The sequence below is a fragment of the Cherax quadricarinatus genome, chromosome 21, assembly GCF_038502225.1.
Source record: "Cherax quadricarinatus isolate ZL_2023a chromosome 21, ASM3850222v1, whole genome shotgun sequence".
Classification (NCBI taxonomy): domain Eukaryota; kingdom Metazoa; phylum Arthropoda; class Malacostraca; order Decapoda; family Parastacidae; genus Cherax; species Cherax quadricarinatus.
The window spans coordinates 31,938,533-31,957,379 of record NC_091312.1 but is presented as its reverse complement, the minus strand read 5'-3'; the positions used below and the strand labels follow the sequence as shown (position 1 = coordinate 31,957,379).

The 18,847-nt window shown below is 38.1% G+C and overlaps 1 protein-coding gene across 1 annotated transcript in view; it reads right to left on the bottom strand.

Annotated features, from left to right (window-relative positions):
- Nucleotides 1–2,396: 2,396 nt before the first annotated feature.
- The window catches only part of LOC128689156 (uncharacterized), a 214,123-nt gene continuing 197,672 nt past the window's right edge, over nucleotides 2,397–18,847 (bottom strand). The window contains exon 11 of the mRNA XM_070087441.1: nucleotides 2,397–17,669. Within this exon, the coding sequence (XP_069943542.1) occupies nucleotides 17,472–17,669 (198 nt within the window). The 3' untranslated portion in view covers nucleotides 2,397–17,471. The remainder of the gene's footprint in view (nucleotides 17,670–18,847) is intronic.

Here is an 18,847-nt window from a genome sequence, read left to right as displayed (position 1 = left end):
AAGGGGTTGTTGAGGTGGTTTGTGTCATTTAGAGAGAATGGATCAAAGTAGAATGACATGGAGAGTGTATAAATCTGTAAGGGAAAGAAGGCGGGGTAGGGGTCGTCCTAGAAAAGGTGGGAGGGAGGGGGTAAAGGAGGTTTTGTGGGCGAGGGGTTTGGACTTCCAGTAAGCATGCGTGAGTGTGTTAGATAGGAGTGAATGGAGACAAATGGTATTTGGGATCTGACAAGCTGTTGGAGTGTGAGCAGGGTAATATTTAGTGAGGGGATTCAGGGAAACCGGTTATTTTTATATAGCTGGCCTTGAGTACTGGAAATGGGAAGTACAATGCCTGCATTTTAAAGGAGGGGTTTGGGATATTGGCAGTTTGGAGGGATATGTTGTGTGTCTTTATACGTATATGCTTCTAAACTGTTGTATTCTGAGCACCTCTGCAAAAAGAGTGATTATGTGTGAGTGAAGTGAAAGTGTTGAATGATGATGAAAGTATTTTCTTTTTGGGGATTTTCTTTCTTTTTGGGTCACCCTGCCTCGGTGGGAGACGGCCGACTTGTTAAAAAAATAAAATTATTATTATTATTATAATCAAGGGGGAAGCGCTAAACCCGGAGGATTATACAGCGCCTGGAGGGGGGGATGTGGAAGGCATTCGGGCTTAATTCGGGGAACTAGAGCACAGATCTAATTCCCTAAATCAAGAGCCCCTCACCAACATCAAGGAACCTTCCTTGAGGGAGAAAAAAAAAAAAAAAAAAAATGCTTATATTGTATAACATTATTTCATGCAATAAAGAAACAATATTTTATTTTGTTCTATTTTTAAGTTCCACTGCAATTGCAAAATTGCATCTTTAATGCATATAACATAATACTTCAGTAACTGTACTGTTCATATATTGAATGCTAGCTTAGGAACTGCATGAAGTACTGCTCCTGCTAAAGTTCTTGCACCTTTCAAGGGTACTGCCTCAATGTTACTATAAAGCTCTTAATCCAAGGAACTTTAGTTTTGCTTTCCTTCTTTTTTTATCAAACTTAACCCTTTCAGGGTCCAAGGCCCAAATCTGGAGTCACGCACCAGTGTCCAAGAATTTTCAAAAAAAAAATTTGTTATTTTTTCTTATGAAATCGTAGAGAATCTTTTTGTGAAGGTAATAAAACAAAAAGTACGAAATTTGGTGGAAAATTGACGAAATTATGCTCTCGCGAATTTTGATGTGTCAGCGATATTTACGAATCGGCGATTTTTCCGACTTTGACTCCCATTTTAGGCCAATTACATTATTCCAATCAACCAAATTCTTAGCTATTTCACTAGTATTACTTCTATTCTATCGATTGAGCACAAGAAATCGCCAAGTCAACTGTTTCAACTACAAAATAAAGTGATCGGAAATTGTTAATTTGGCCAATTTAACACAAAGTTCAAAATATTCCAATTTCAAAATAGGGTCCAGAATGAACAATGTAGGCATTCCTGGCACTAAACTAACATTTCCTCTGTTCATTAGTTATGTTTTGAGGCTTTACAAATAAATTCCATTTTGATTTTTTATTCACATAATGAATTTTTATTCACACCAAAAAATAGAAGATTTACTGTTATGCAATACTGTAATAATTGTATAAATATCATCACCATATTTGTGAATGTATATTAGACCCACCAGCTGACGTGTATTAGACGTGTGAGGTTGTTTGTTTACTCTTGAATATCGGCAAAAATTTAACATTTCTGCTACTTTGAGCTCAGTTTCAAGCCATTTCCAGTGCTAAAACCAATCAAAATCATCTCTATTTCTGTAATATGTCTTCCATTCTATCAAATGAGACCAAGAAATCGCAAATACAACTATAAAAAACATACGAAAAAACACTGCAAAGTTGCTGTTTTAATCGAAAAATCATGATTTCATTTTTTTTCTCTCATTATACACAGTGTGCTGCAGGATCTGTTTTATGTGGTGCACACATACCACATAGATGTATTCTCTCATATGTAGGCCCAAATGTACCACTCACAGTTTATCAGAGTGAGCTGAGCTCATGGCGTAGATCTACGGTTTGGACCCTGAACGTAAAGCCGTAGATCTACGGGACGGACCCTGAAAGGGTTAATGACTTTACATTTGCAAGGCAATATTTGACTTGGATTGGTTTATTACTTTCCCACAAAAGTTGTAGCAATATGTGTATAGGCCTCTAAAGAAATGTCAGATATTGCAACTCATCTTCATAGTACTTCTACCTTCTATTACAAACTGTGAATAAATTTACCTCATTTAATATTAAATGACATGCTTTATTTGATAAATAAATGCAATATACAAAACCAGCTATTCAATACTGTACTAAATATGAGCATGTAAGGATTCTGCGAAGAATACATCATCTGAACATCCTGATATTTTAATTATTGCCTGTCCTATTGGTCACATCATCATTTTAAAATTACCATAAAGTGGGTTATCAGGCACACTTCCATTTTACCACTTAGTCACTGTTTAAGAACAACATTACGGTATTCAAAAACTGGAATACCTCAGACACAAAGTAAACATTCATTCATACAAACATGGACACCAAATTGTAAAAATGCACTCGCTGTGGGCATTAGCAGATGACAAAACTGCTAAATACAAACCAGGTCAAATAAATATAAACACTACTGTATATACAAAATAAATAAAGGAAAATGCTGGTATGAAATACTGGACTTAAATCTATGCAAGAGAACATTTATGTAAAATGATATAACAAATCTGAGAAATATCTGGGTGTAAATATGAGCAATACTCAAGGAAAATTTATGGTAAACAAGCCTGGATAAACTACTTATTCTAGCATGTAAATCTAATAATGTAACTGATAATTAACTCTACAAATAATATTATTACAAAGAGTGTTTTGTAATACAGCAACTCAACGAACTTTTAAATTCAGTCACTACTTTAGGAAAGGCTTAACTGCTTTCAAAACACTGTTGGTACTTCAGTTACCTTCCTTGCTTGTAATGTGTAAAAATCTGTTACTCTTGACCCTGAATATTTTGGGAAAGTATCATAGGTGAGAAACTTGAGTATTGTCTCATAGGCATTATGGCTACATGGACAGTGACATCTGATACAACAGATCTATATAGAAGCTATACAAGACAAGGGAGAAAATTTCATATTTTTAGCAAAACTAGTGGCAACAAACCACTACATTACAGTACTAAATCCAAGACAAATATAGAATACACTTAGAAAATCAATAATCACTGAAAAATTATAAGTCTCTAGTAGAGTTTGACTTCAAAAGATAGGGGAGAACCTAGCATTTGTACGAGGTGGTCAAAATTTGTATAAATGCAGTAAAACTAAGCTATGCTTATTTTATTTTATTATGCAGCAAAAATTGAGGTTTAATTTTTAATTTACATCTGGACTTCAATTCTTAGATCTGAATACAAGGTTAGCTAGCATTTATGACTTCTACAAAAATATTAACCCAACCCAGTCACCATAAAAATCAAAGCATAGTAAGGTGCATCTTCTGAGTCCTGATCATAATACTGCAACATCTAATGGTAAACCTGAGATTTACACATAACAATACTTGAACTTCATGCAATACAGACATAACTTCTCAGCTGGTTTAAGAATTTAGTTTGTCTTGGAATATGAAAGATCCATAAACATGTGAATCATTTTAAAGAAAAGCTTCAGTCACATTATCAAATTTGCTAATATCAAATCAACTTTACATATATGACAATGCCAACATTTATCAAAGGATGGAGCATTTATGTTTCTATGTATTCCTTCTATCAAGCAGCACAGTAGTAGTTATAGCCCTCTTTCAAAGCTCACATATATGCTCTCTCAATTAAACCAAGTTATTCCTCTTTTTCCTTTACCCCTCACAATAGTCATCTTCATCCTACTATCACTTACACTTCAAGTTCCTAAACCACAAGTGTCACTCTATTAAAAATGTCAAGACTCCTCTGGTTTGTACATTTACTCCTTGCATATTCAAAAATAATATGCATAAAATTATAATGTACATGTATATATAATTCCTCTGGAGAAAAGTATACGTATTTGAAAGTCTGACCATTCTCCTGCTTTTAGAGGCAGGTCTCAGAGCAGCCTTGCTGTTGGCACAATCTCAGAACATCTTTCTTGCTAGTCAGTTCTCAGAGCAGCCTTCTTTTGGCCAGCTATCTGATAACCATCCTTGTTAATCCTGCATTAAACACCCAAGTTTCTCCTCCCATACACCACAGTTAGTAAACTACTCAAAACATGCTCAAGACGCATTTCGTCACATTTTGAGACTAGCATCTTATCCTCTAATACACATTTTATGCTTCTGTTTTAATACAAGAGATTTAAATGATCATTTAACCCTTTCAAGGTCAGTCCCATTGTTCTACGGCTTTCAAGCCAGTGTTGGTCCTGTAGTACTACGCCATCAGCTCAGCTCACTCAGATAAGCTATGAGCAATAAATATGAGCCTAGATATGAAAGAATGGGTCTATGCAGTAAGCATGCACCATAAAAAAAAAGTCCTGCAGCAAGCAGTGCAGAATGGGAAAAAAAAACTACGACCATGCTTTAAAACAGCAACTTTGTAGTGTATTTTCATATGATTTTTATTGATGTATTCTCAGTTTCTTGGTCTCATTTGATAGAATGGAAGATATATTACAGAAATCTAGATGGTTTTAATTGGTTTCAGGACTGAAAGTAGCTTGAAATTGAGCTCAAAGTAGTGGAAATGTTTTATTTTTGCTGACATTCCAGAGTGCACAAATGACATCACTTGTCCAATACATGTCCATCTGGCCATTCTAATATGCATTTATGAATGCACTGACATTACTTATACAATATTACAATGATGCAGTAGTCTGCATAACAGTAAATATTCTATTTTTTGTGTGAATAAAAATTCAAAATGGAAAGCAAGCCTGGGGACATGACTAATGAACAGAAGAAATGTTATTTAAGTACCAGGAATATCTGCATTGTTTATTCTGACCCATACATTATTTTGAAATTGGAATTTCTTGAATTTTGTGCAAAATTGGCCAAGTTACCATTTCTGATCTCTTTATTGGGTAGTTTAAATAGGCAAATGGGCAGTTTCTTGTACTTAATCGAAACAGCTAAGAATATGGTCAACTGGAACAATGAAATTGGCCTAAAATCAGGCTCAGAGTGTACAAAATCGCTGATGTGTAAATATCACTGACAGCAAAATTCACGAAAGTGTAATTTCATCAGTTTTCCATCAAATTTTCTACTTTTTGTTTTATTACCTTCAGAAAATGATTCTTTACCATTTCATTAAAAAACTAACACTTTTTTTTAATTTTGCGACCCTGAGAGCAAGTTTGAGAGCAGGGGTCATGACCCTGAAAGGGTTAAATCTCTATCAGTTGGTTTGGTTTATGTCCTATCTACTAAACAAGAGCTAAAAGCTACAATGCACCTAGACACTAATATAAAAACCATTTTAATCCCTAAGATGGGATTTAATGTAAATTCAGTAAATAGATACATGACTGCACACCTTTAGTTGTATATGCTCTTTATATTTCCATTCATCTGCCTACTTTCATGACCTCCTTCATATACTGTAAATATTTAAAAGCATTTACAACATTCTCCTGAACATCTGTCCATCCTCCTATATCTCATACATAAGTCTTTTTTCTCACCAAAATCACCACCTTGCTATTATACACATGACACCTGGAGTTTCTCTTACACAAGGAATATATTACTAGCCAGGGTGGAAGAAAATCATACATTCAAAAACAGACTTTATATTTTTCTTGTGTCAATTAAACTATTTAGTCATAATAAGACAAAACAAAAAGGTGCAAAATGAAAATAAGCTGCACTTTTATTATTAATTTCTTAGGTATCTTTTATCAATCTCTTGCGGTGCTGTATGGCCTTAAGGGTTTAGCATTTCGTTATAATAATTATCAATCTCTAGCAAACTATTTGCTTCATATACCTTCCATCCTGTAATCCAGTAAAAGTAGGCCTTAGATAGAGATGTGTTTTCACACCATGGCCATTAAACATACATATTTACAGACAAGATTGTAAAAAGTGAATCATAGGGTATTGGGGAGAAGTGCGGGATTGAAAGATTATAAATTTGCTACAAAATTGGAGCTGTCACAATTGCTCTTTGCAGACGAGTTCCTTTAGGAGATTCTGAAAAAATGTTGCAATAGTTGGGAATAAATTTGGAAGTGTATGTTATAGAAGGAAATTAAAAATGATCATCAAAAAGAGCAAGGTGATGAGTGGAAAAAATATACACGTATAAGCAATGAAAGATTGAATACCATACTGGAGGGAGTAAATGTGTTTAGATATTTGATAGTGGATTTGTTGGAAGATGGATCTATGAAAGATGGAGTGAACCATCAAAAGACGGAAAAAGGTGACTAGTATATTAACCATTTCATTGTCAGTCCCATTGTATCACAGCTCTTAAGCCACTGTCAGTCCCGTAGTATGATGTCATAAGCTTAGCTCACTCAGATAAGCTGTGATTGGTAAACTTGGGCCCAGATATGAGAGAATGGGTCTTACGTGGTAAGTATGTACCATATAAAAAAAATCCTGCAGCACACAGTGCATAATGAGAAAAAAACTGTGACTGTGTTTTTGGTTTAAAATAGCAAATTTGTGGTGTATTTTCACATGGTTTTTATGGTTATAGTCTCGTTTTCTTGGTTTCATTTGATGGAATGGAAGACATATTACAGAAATGGAGATGATTTTGATTGGTTTCGGGAAGGAAAGTAGCTTGAAACTGATCTCAAAGTAGTGGAACTGTTCAATTTTTGCCGATGTTCAAAAGAAAACAAATCACATCATGCATCCAATACACATCAATTGGTGGGTCTAATATGCTTTCACAAATGTGCTGATATTATTTATACCATTTTTATAATAATGCTGTAGACTGTATAACAGTAAATCTATTTTTTGAGTGAATAAAAATTCAAAATGGAAAGCAAGCATAATAAGAGGGGCCTGGAGATGTAACTAATGAACAGAGAAAATGTTATTTTAGTGCCAGGAATGTCTGCATTGTTTATTCTGGACCTTATTTTGAAAATGGCCTTGGCTGTGGTTCGTACGTCAACTTGCGTGTGGTCAGCAGTAACAGCCTGGTTGATCAGACCCTGATCCACCATGAGGCCTGGTCTCAGACCGGGCCGTGGGGGTGTTGACCCCCGAAACCCTCTCCAGGTAAACTCCAGGTAAACTCCTGGATTTTGTATGAAATTGGCCAAATTATCAATTTCTGATCACTTTATTGGGTAGTTGAAGTAAGTCAATGGGCAGTTTCTTGTGCTCAATCGATGGAGCAAAAAGAGTACTAGTGAAATAGCTATGAATAGCATCAACTGGAATAATGGAGCTCAAAATGAGTGAAATCACTGAAGCATAAATATTGCCAAGACCACAAACTTTGCGAGTGTAATTCCATAAGTTTGCTATCAAATTTTGTACTTTTGGTTTCATTACCATCGGAAAAAGATTCTCTTTCATTTCACAAGTTTTTTTTTTTTTTAATTATCTGACATTGAGAGCAAGTTTGCGAGCAGGGGTTGTGACAATGAAAGGGTTAAGGCATCTATGGAGACAAAACACCTTATCCATGGAGGCAAAAATGGGGAATGCGCTAGTGTATAGTAGTAAATATTGGTAATAACACTGTTATATGGGTGTAAAATATGGGCTTTAAATGTTGCAGTGAGGAGGCTGGAGGCAGTGGAGAGGTCATGTTTGAAGATTATGTGTGGTGTGAATATTATGTACAGAATTAGAAGCATGGAGATCAGATGATGAGGAGGTTATTAAAAGTAGAGTTATTAAAAGTAGAGTTATTAAAAACAGGATGACTAAGGGGACATGTAAATTTGGGGAATGGGGGAGAAGTCATTCCCAGAAGGGCTGGAGATATTAAAAGTTTAGTGCTATTGGTTTGAACATCCAACAGGCTTGTACTCACCTAGTTGAGGCTGCAGGGGTCAAGTCCTAGCTCCTAGCCCTGCCTCTTCACTGGTCGCTACTAGGTCACTCTCCTTGAACCGTGAGCTTTATCATACCTCTACTTAAAGCTATGTATGGATCCTGCCTCCACTACATAGTTTCCCAAACTATTCCATTCCTGACTACTCTGTGGCTGAAGAAATACTTCCTAACATCCCTGTGATTCATCTGTGTCTTCAACTTCCAACTGTGTCCCCTTGTTGCTGTGTCCCATCTCTGGAACATCCTGTCTTTGTCCACCTTGTCATTTCCTCAGTATTTTGTATGTGGTTATCATGTCCCCCCTATCTCTCCTGTCCTCCAGTGTCATCAGTGAGTGCATTAGAGTGGAGTAAATGGAGACAAAGACAAGTAGGTTTGTATGAGTTGACAAGATGTTGAAGTGTGAGAAAGGTAATATTTATGAAGGGATTTAGGTCAACCCATCACCTGGAGGGGTGAGGTACAGTTCCTGCACTCTTGAGCTGGAGAGAGGATACTGCAATTCAAAAGGTTAAGTAAACTGTAATGTCAGCACAATTCTGGCAAGACAGCAACTGAGCAAATGCAAATGCATGTCCTCTTTCAGGGTGGATGATAGCCAATAACATAAAAAAAATGTGTTCACCATCATTCATTCAACAGATGTCTTGCCAGAAGTGTTCTGATATTACAATTCATAACACCCTTGAACTGCAACATCCCATAAATATATGTAACATATCAGCTATCTCCCACCAAGTTAGGATGACTACCAATAAAAAATAAACTCATTCACCATTGACCCTAGCAATCAAAACCTTTATCTCCTCCCTTATCCTTTCCTAGGATAACCTCTACCCCTCCTTCCTTCCACCCCAGATATAGTGTATACAGCATGGCTCTAACTTCCAGTGATCCAGCTTATGAACAAAATCCAAAAGACAATATTGAGAAAATACTTTATGAATATCAATCTGCAGGTACAAAAGTGTGACACACAACCATCCTTTTCTAGAGAATAAAATTTTCAGGATTATAAATGACTTGTTTGCAAGCTGAAACACTGAGATGCATATCATTTGAAAACTGGGTACATATTGTATATACTATACATACAGTATTTTTGGGCATATAACACATGCCTTTTTTCCCACAAAAAGTTTTAGAAAATTACCCAGTGCCTTATATGGTCAAGGCCAAGGGTTGGCTTTTGGTATGTTCTGGAGGAATATCCCTGATTTTGCTCGCTGTAAATAAAGCTAATAGTTGCATTAATAACTCATTGTAGCTGTTATGGAGTGTGGATGTGTGAATGATTCATTACTTTTGTAACTTGTTCAGCTATCAAAACTTTGTAACTTATTCAGCTATCAAAACTTTAGGACCCAATCCCTGGACCCATTATGTACCTCTGATCAGGTGTAGACATGTGAATGGTTCATTACCTTTTTGACTACCACCCACAGGATGGGTATGGGGTGCATAATAAAGATGTTAAACTAACTTTGGGTTACGCTTTAGTGTAAAATAAGAAGATAATTAGCCCTTAAATACAAATACTGATTTACTGATATGATATTTGTCATGTGCCTTATCTGCTGGAAAATATGGTACATGCATGCATTAACGTGCACATGCATGCATGTACCCAGCAAGGCTGGATCTAGTATTCACCTTGAGTATTTCGGACATCGAGGATATCACATACGAAAGGCCCCTTGGAGCTAGTGATCATGGGGTTTTGTGCTTTGATTACATAGCTGAGCTACAAGTGGAGAGGGTATGGGGGGACTACACAGGCATGAAGAACTTCCTGCAAGACGTTCAGTGGGAGAGAGAATTGACAGGAAAACCAGTAAAAGAAATGATGGAATATGTGACAACAAAATGCAAGGAGGCAGAGGAAATGTTTGTACCCAAGGAAACAGAAATAATGGGAAGACCAGAACAAGGCACTGATTCACCCAAAGGGGTAGGGAGGTAAAAACTAAGTGCACTAGAGAATGGAAAAAGTACAGAAGACAAAGGACCCAGGAAAATAAAGAGATTAGCCAAAGAGCCAGACACGAATATGCACAGATATGAAGGGAGGCTCAGGGACAATACGAAAATGACATAGCATCAAAAGTCAAATCTGACCTGATGCTGCTGTATAGCCACATCAGGAGGAAAACAACAGTCAGGGACCAGGTAATCAGGCTAAGGAAGGAAGGAAGGTAGGGAGTTCACAAGAAATGACCAAGAGGTATATGGGAGCTCAATATGAGATTTAAAGAAGTACTTACAGTGGAGATAGGAAGGACTCCAGGAATTCAGAATAGGGAGGTACACCAACAAGTGCTGGATGAAATACACACAACCAAGGAGGAGGTGAAAAAACTGCTATGATAACTTGATACCGTAAAGGCAGTGGGACCAGATATCTCTCTGTGGTTCCTTAGAGAGGGAGCAGAGATGCTCTGTGTGCCACAAACAAAAATTTTCAACACATCCATTGAAACTGGGCAACTACCTGAGGTATGGAAGACAGCAAATGTAGTCCCAATTTTTAAGAAAGAGAGACAGACAAGAGGCATTAAACTACAGAACTGTGTCACTGACGTGTATAGTATGCAAAGTCATGGAGATCATCATCAGGAGGAGAGTGGTGGAGCACCTAAAAAGACACAAGCTTATAAACAACAACCAGCACAGTTTCAGAGAAGGAAAATCCTGTATCACAAACCTACTGGAGTTTCATGACAAGGTAACAGAAGTAAGACATGAGAGAGAGAGCAGGGTGGATAGACTGCATTTTCTTGGACTGCAAGGTCTTTGATACAGCTCCTCACAAGAGGTAAATGCAAAAGCTAGAGGATCAGGCACTCATAACAGGGAAGGCACTGCAATGGATCAGAGAATATCTGACAAGGCGGCAACAGCGAGTCATGGTATGAGACAAGGTGTCAAAGTGGGCACCTGCGATGAGCGGGTTTCCACAGGGGTCAGTCCTAGGACCTGTGCTGTTTTTGGTACATGTGAATGACATAACAGAAGGGATAGACTCAGAAGTGTCTCTGTTTGCAGATGATGTGAAGTTAATGAAGAGAATTAAATTGGTCGAGGATCAGGCAGGACTACAAAGAGACCTGGACAGGCTACAAGCCTGGTCCAGCAACTGGCTCCTTGAATTTAACCCCAACAAATGCAAAGTCATGAAGATCGGGGAAGGGCAAAGAAGACTAAAGGGGACTAGAAGACACAGACCAGCCAGAAAATGGGGAAAAAAAAAGGAAGTCACAACCTCTCCAGGGACAGAGGTTTTTTAAGGGTCATTAGGGAAAAAAGACTGGCAAGAAATGGCAATAATTCTGCACCAACTGAAAACACTTCTGGAGCTGAGGCACGGACATTGGCCTCTACTCTAGAAGAACAGATATTAGAGCCAGCAAAAATAACCCCCCATAAATTCCACCAATATAATGACATTTGTCTTTGCAAACATGCAGGGTCTAAAGCCATCAAAAAACAACAAAATTCCTTACATCAAGGGACTGCTCATGGAGTTAAATGCAATGTTTGCAGCATTCACAGAGGTCCACATAAAGGATCATTATGACAATGAAATATGGATCCCAGGCTATAACCTATTCCGATGCCACAGACTAAACAGGCAACAAGGGGGGGTTGGCCTGTACGTCACAGAGTCACTCATTTGCACAGAACTACTAAACACCTCAAATGATGTAGTTGAAGTTTTGGTGGTAAAGACTGAAAACTAAACCCTTGTCATTGTGGTGATATACAAGCCTCCAGATGCAACTTCCCAGCAATTCCAGAAGCAGCTTGAGAAAATTGACCACTGTTTAGAAAATCTCCCGACTCCTGCCCCAAACATCTTCTAGGAGATTTCAACTTGAGACACCTAAAATGGAGGAGTATAGCAAAAAATGTTTTAGCAGAGATCACCCCAGGAGGCAGCTCAAATGAAAATTCACACACACACGAACTATTAAATCTCTGCACCAAATTCACCTTAAACCAGCAACTAGAAGAGCCTGCAAGATTAAAAAATATGCTGGACCTCATCTTCACTAACAACGACGATCTGATATGTAATATAACCATATCAAAGACAATACACTCAGATCACAACATAAAGAACTCTGTGGTTCTTGAGATCTGCTCAAGACACATTCCATTAAGAAAAAGAAAGAGAACATGTAAACTAGAAAGAGAGAGATGCTCCCTATACAAATGAAGGCGAAGAGTTACAGAGCTGCTCAGTGGGGCCAATATATCTGAAATACGAAGGAAGGCACTAGTCAATGAAATTGCAGATATCGAACTTAAGCTGAAGGACTCTTACAGGAGACAAGAATCACAAGAAGAAATAAAAGCCATAAAGAAAATTGAAAAAAAAAAACAAAATACTTCTTCTCTTATTCCATATCTAAGGGAAAAACAACATCCAGTACTGGGCTCCTACTTAGGCAGAATGGGACATACTCAGATGACAGCCAAGAAATGAATGAGAAACTAAAGTCCCAACATGACTCAGTGTTCAGTGAGCCGCTGCCCAGACTAACGGTCAACAAACCAAATGAATTCTTTATGAACGAAACCCAAAATTTTGTCATCTCAAAAATCTTGGATATTATCCTAACTCCACAAGACTCTGAAGAGGCAATAAATGACATGCCCATGCACTCTGCCCCAGGCTCAGACTCATGGAACTTCATGTTCATCAAGAATTGCAAGAAGCCCCTATCACGTGTCTTCAGCATTTTATGAAGAGGGAGAATGGACACAGGGGTCATCCAACACACACTGAAAACAAGACATAGCCCCACTCCACAAATGTGGCAGTAAAGCAATTGCAAAGAACTACAGACTGATAACACTAACATCCCATATCATAAAAATCTTTGAGAGGGTTCTAAGAGGCAAGATTGCCAATCACCTAGATACCCATCAATTACACAACCCAGGGCAACACGGGTTTAGAGCAGGTTGCTCCTGCCTGTCCCAGCTACTGGACCACTATGACAATGTCCTGGATGCTGTAAAGGATAAACAAAATACAGATGTAGTATACACAGACTTTGCAAAAGCTTTCGACAAGTGTGACCACACAAAATGCATGATAAAGGAATAACAGAAAAAGTTGGTAGGTGGATCTATAACTTCCTGACAAATAGAACACAAAGAGTAATAGTAAACAAAGTAAAGTCCCAGGCAGCCACAGTAAAAAGCTCTGTTCCACAAGGCACAGTACTCGTTCCCATTCTATTCCTCATCCTCATTTCTGACATAGACAAAGATGTATGCCATAGCTCCATGTCTTCCTTTGCAGATAATAATAATAATAATAATAATAATCTTTATTTACTACAAGTACATGGCATGCAGTCCTAGCTGACAACAATGACATACTACTACATAGAAAGCCACTTGTTATGCTGAGCATCTCGGGCAAATTAGGTCAGTGTCCCAGGATGCGACCCACACCAGTCGACTAACACCCAGGTATCCATTTTACTGATGGGGAACATAGACAACAGGTGGAAAGAAACACGCCCAATGTTTCTACTCTGGCTGGGAATCGAACCCAGGCCCTCGCCGTGTGAAGCGAGAGCGTTAACCACCAGGCCACCATGGCAGTGACATCCATTGAAGACACCGCGAGACTCCAAGCGGACATCAACCAAATCTTCAAATGGACCACTTAAAACAATATGAAGTTCAATGAAGAGAAATTTCAACTACTCAGATATGGGAAACTTGAGGAAATTAAAAATGTATCAGGGGATACAACAAATTATAACCATACAATAGAGAGGAAAAGTAATGTGAAGGGCTTGGGAGTGATAATGTCAGACAACCTCGCCTTCAAAGAACACAACAATGTATCTACCTCACCTACTAGGAAAATGATAGGATGGATAATGAGAACCTTCAAAATTAGGGATGTCAAGCCCATGATGATTCTCTTCAAATCACTTGTGCTCTCTAGGCTGGAATATTGCTGTACACTAATGGCCCCCTTCAAGGCTGGTGACATTGCAGACCTGGAGAGTGTACAAAGAACTTTCATCGCACATATTAGTACGAAAAGGCACCTAAATTACTGGGAATGGTTGAAGGTCCTTGATCTGTATTCCCTGGAATGCATGCGAGACAGATACATGATAATATACACTTCGAAGGTCCTGGAGGGATTGGTACTAAACCTGCACATGAAAATCACTCCCTATGAAAGCAAAAGACTCAGCAGGAGATGCAACATTTCCCCGATGAAAAGCAGGGGCGCCACAAGTACACTGAGAGACAACACAATAAGTGTTTGGGGACCAAGACTGTTCAACTGCCTCCCAGCATACATAAGGGGGTTTACCAATAGACCCCTGGCTGTCTTTAAGCAGGCACTGGACAGAGACCTAAAGTCAGTACCTGACCAACCAGGCTGTGGTTCGTATGTCAGCGTGCGTGCGGCCAGCAGTAACAGCCTGGTTGATCAGACCCTGATCCACCATGAGGCCTGGTCTCCGAGCCACAGGAGCATTGAGCCCTGAAACCCTCTCCAGGTAAACTCCTGGTAGGTGGCCAAAGACTACAAACCTCACTCAAGGAAAAAGATCTTGGGGTAAGTATAATACCAAGCTCATCTCCTGAGGTGCACATCTGATTGATGTGCACCTCAGGAGATGAGCCTATACTGGAGTATGCAGCACCACTTTGGAATCCACATCTGGTCAAGAACGTCAAGAAATTAGAGAAAGTGCAAAGGTTTGCAACAAGACTAGTTCCAGAGCTAAGGGGATTGTCCTACAAAGAGAGGTTAAGCAAAATCAGTCTGATGACACTGGAAGACAGGAGGGTAGGGGGAGACATGATAATGACACAGAGGCAGGGCCAGGAGCTATGACTCAACCCCTGCAACCACAAATAGGTGAGTACACATACACAAAACCAACAGATCAATAAGAATGAGGATTATTCTTGAAAATTATTATATGATCTAATTCAGTGCTAAGTAATCTTGCAGAGGCTGGTGGATGAGACTGGCAGGGTGTGTAAAAAAAGAAAATTAAAAGTAAATATAGGAAAGAGTAAGGTGATGAGGATAAAAAAAAATAGGTAATGAAAGATTGGATATCAGATTGGAGGGAGAGAGTATGCAGGAGGTGAATGTATTCAGATATTTAGGAGTGGACGTGTCAGCAGATGGGTCTATGAAAGATGAGGTGAATCACAGAATTGATGAGGGGAAAAAGGTAAGTGGTGCACTGAGGAGTCTGTGAAGACAAAGAACTGTGTCCATGGAAGCAAAGAGGGGAATGTATGAGAGCATAGTTATACCAGTGCTCTTATATGCGTGCGAAGCATGGGTGGTGAATGTTGCAACAAGGAAAAGGCTGGAGGCAGTGGAGATGTCGTGTCTGAGGACAATGTGTGGTGTGAATATAATGCAGAGAATTCACAGTTTGGAAACTATGAGGGGGTGCGGGATTACCAAAACCATTATCCAGAGGGTTGAGGAGGGGTTGTTGAGGTGGTTCGGACATGTAGAGGGGGTGGAACAAAATAGAATGACTTCAAGAGTATAAAAATCTGTAGTGGAAGGAAGGCAGAGTAGAGGTTGACCTAGGAATGGTTGGAGGGAGGGGGTAAAGGAGGTTTTGTGTGTGAGGGGCTTGGACTTCCAGCAAGCATGCGTGAGCATGCTAGATAGGAGCAAATGGAGACAAATGGTTTTTAGGACTTGATGTGCTATTGGAATGTGAGCAGGGTAATATTTATGAAGGGATTCAGGGAAACCTGCAGGCTGGACTTAAGTCCTGGAGATGGGAAGTACAGTGTCTGCACTCTGAAGGAGTGGTGTTAATGTTGCAATTTTATAACTGTAGTGTAAGCACACCTCTGGCAAGACAGTGATGGAGTAAATAATGGTGAAAGTTTTTCCTTTTCGGGACACCCTACTTTAATGGGAAACTGCCGATGTGTTAATAAAAAAAAATAATCTGAAGGATATCCATGGGAAAGTGGATAGAGAATCCTTTCTTCTTAAGCCATAAGAATTGACTAAGTGCTGGGATTCAGAGGCTAGTAGCCTGTTCTCCTGTATAAATTACTAAATGTGGAAAGAAAACCTTTTGTCTTAATTTTCAAGTTGCCCTGCCTCAGTTGGAGACGGCTGGTGTGTTAAAAAAAAATGACATTTTAAAATACCATAGTACTGTACATCAAAAATAATAAATTTAACATTGCATTTTAATAGACATTTCTTGTTGATGTGAAAGTGTGTGGAGATGACTGATGTAGCCCTAGTGGACTGAGTTGAATGTAGTGAGATTTATCATTTTACATGCACTCCTCATGTTAAGAAACTTAAAAATTTGGCAAAAAGCTTATGACACACTCATGCTTAGAACATCAAAACAGATGTTCACTTTGCATTGACTGTCCCCAGGATAAACTTAATCCAAGCACCACACACAAGCCAAGCAAGAGACAATCTGGCAATAAGTAAAGCAGAATAGATACTGTATTCGGTTTGCCCTGACTGTCCCCAGGGCTAGCTAAGTTAGAGGCACCACATGCAAGCCAGCAGGAGACAATCAAACAATGAACCTATATACAATAAAACCTATGAAGATGCACACGCACACACACACACACACACACACACACACACACACACACACACACACACACACACACACACACACACACACACAGTACCCTTAATTTACTTCAAGTATAAAATTTATACATTAAAATGTTAACATAATACTGTACATATTACAGTAATGTAACTTGCTGTTTCTGCACTCAAACAATTTAGCTGTAGTAATAAAATATTTTCTTTATCACTGGCAATATTTAACTGAATAAGTTTTAATAAATTAAAAATCACCAAATTCACTGAAAATGTAAAAATTAAGCCTGAGACTCTCATACACTATCAGTTACCCAATATCATATGCATTGAAGAATTTGTCACATTTCAAGTCAAGATTATAAATATATAAAATTATTGGTACTTATTAAATATATATGTGAATGTATAGTGATTCACAGTTCCCTTATTAACTACATCTTAATATTACATTTGCATCATCACAGAGCTCTTGATATGGTAGGCTACACATAATACTACTGAAGACTTAACAATGGAAGGCTTATTGAACTGTCTTACCAAGTACGTACAGCTCTTTACAAGTAGTGACAGACCAGAGTGCAGTGTGTTTTTCACTTATGCACTTCAATCTACACAACTGCCAATAAACTTTCAGATTTTCATATTTAATTTTATACTCAGTAACAACTATGCTTTAAATTCTACAAATATTATATTGCCAGTAAAACTATTATATGAATTTAGCATTAAAAATAATTTCACTAAAAATATAGAAAAATTTAAAAATATATTCTAACAAGAATCATATAACACAGCTCTTGCGGAACCCAAAAATTGTCTTGTACTCAGGGAAAATCTTGCTGCTGATTGCACTGTTCTGCTTGGCCACAATCCTATCTCGAAAAGGATCTTTGTGTATTTTCTTGATGCCTGGCTTGTGCACCAAGAATGCGTTGTCAAGGATGTGAAATTCATAATCACGAACACACAAGATGTACATCTGGGGAAAAAAGACTGCATTATCAAAAACTGTATGGAAACTACATACAATAATGACCTAAAAAAAAAAAAAAACATACCATGGGTGGGATTAGAACCCACAATCAGAGAGTCTCAAAACTTCTGACCGTCATGTTAGCCACTGGGCCAGCTAGCTTCAATAAGATTCATCCAACTAGGTATATTTCTACACCAAAGGAAAGTTAGCATAGGCACCACTGTGACCACAAATGCAAGTTTTTACAGACGAATCTACCGTTAGCATGGCCGTCAACATATTACAGTTTGTTTGCAATCTTGTCAATACGATTTCGTGAGTCAAGTAATAATGACCTACAATAAAACTAATATATGCTCAGAGAGATACTTGCTATAACTGAACCACACTATTTCATCACAATTTCCAGGAGAGCCACTGGTAGAACCTCACACAACTGCAAAACTATTATCCAGAGGGCTGAGGAGGAGTTAGGTGGTTCAGACATGTAGAGAGGGTGGAACAAAATAGAATGACTTTGAGTGACTCTTAGTCCTGGAGATGGGAAGTACAATGTCTGCACTCTGAAGGAGGGGTGTTAATGTTGCAGTTTTATAACTGCAGCATAAGCATGCCTCTGGCAGGACAGTAATGGAGTGAATGATGATGAAGGTTTTTTTTGGGGGGGCCACCCTACCTTACTGGGAAACTTCCGATGTGTTAATAAAAAAAGTACTAAATATAAATTTTTAAATTCTTTACACAGAAACGTAATTTATTTCTATACGTATACAGTTGACAGTTGAACAACATGAGTTTGAACTGCACCGGTCCACTTATATGTAGATTTTTTCAATAAACATACTGAAAATTTTTTTGAAGGTTTGCCACAATTTGAAAAAACTCGCAGATGAACCGTGTAGCCTAGAAATATCAAAAAAATTAAGAAAAAGTTAGGTATGTCATGAATGCATAAAATATATGATACTAGTCTATTTTATCATTTATTACCATTATACATATATATACAGTCGGGCCCCACTTATTCGGCAGGTTAGGTTCCAGGCTACTGCTGGAAAGCAGACTTCGCCAGAAAGCAGAACTCCATTTTTTTCATTTATAAATGCATATAAATGCCAGATAACAAGTTTACACTAATCTATATTAAGTTAGCAATAGAACTAGGCATTAAAAAGTAAAAT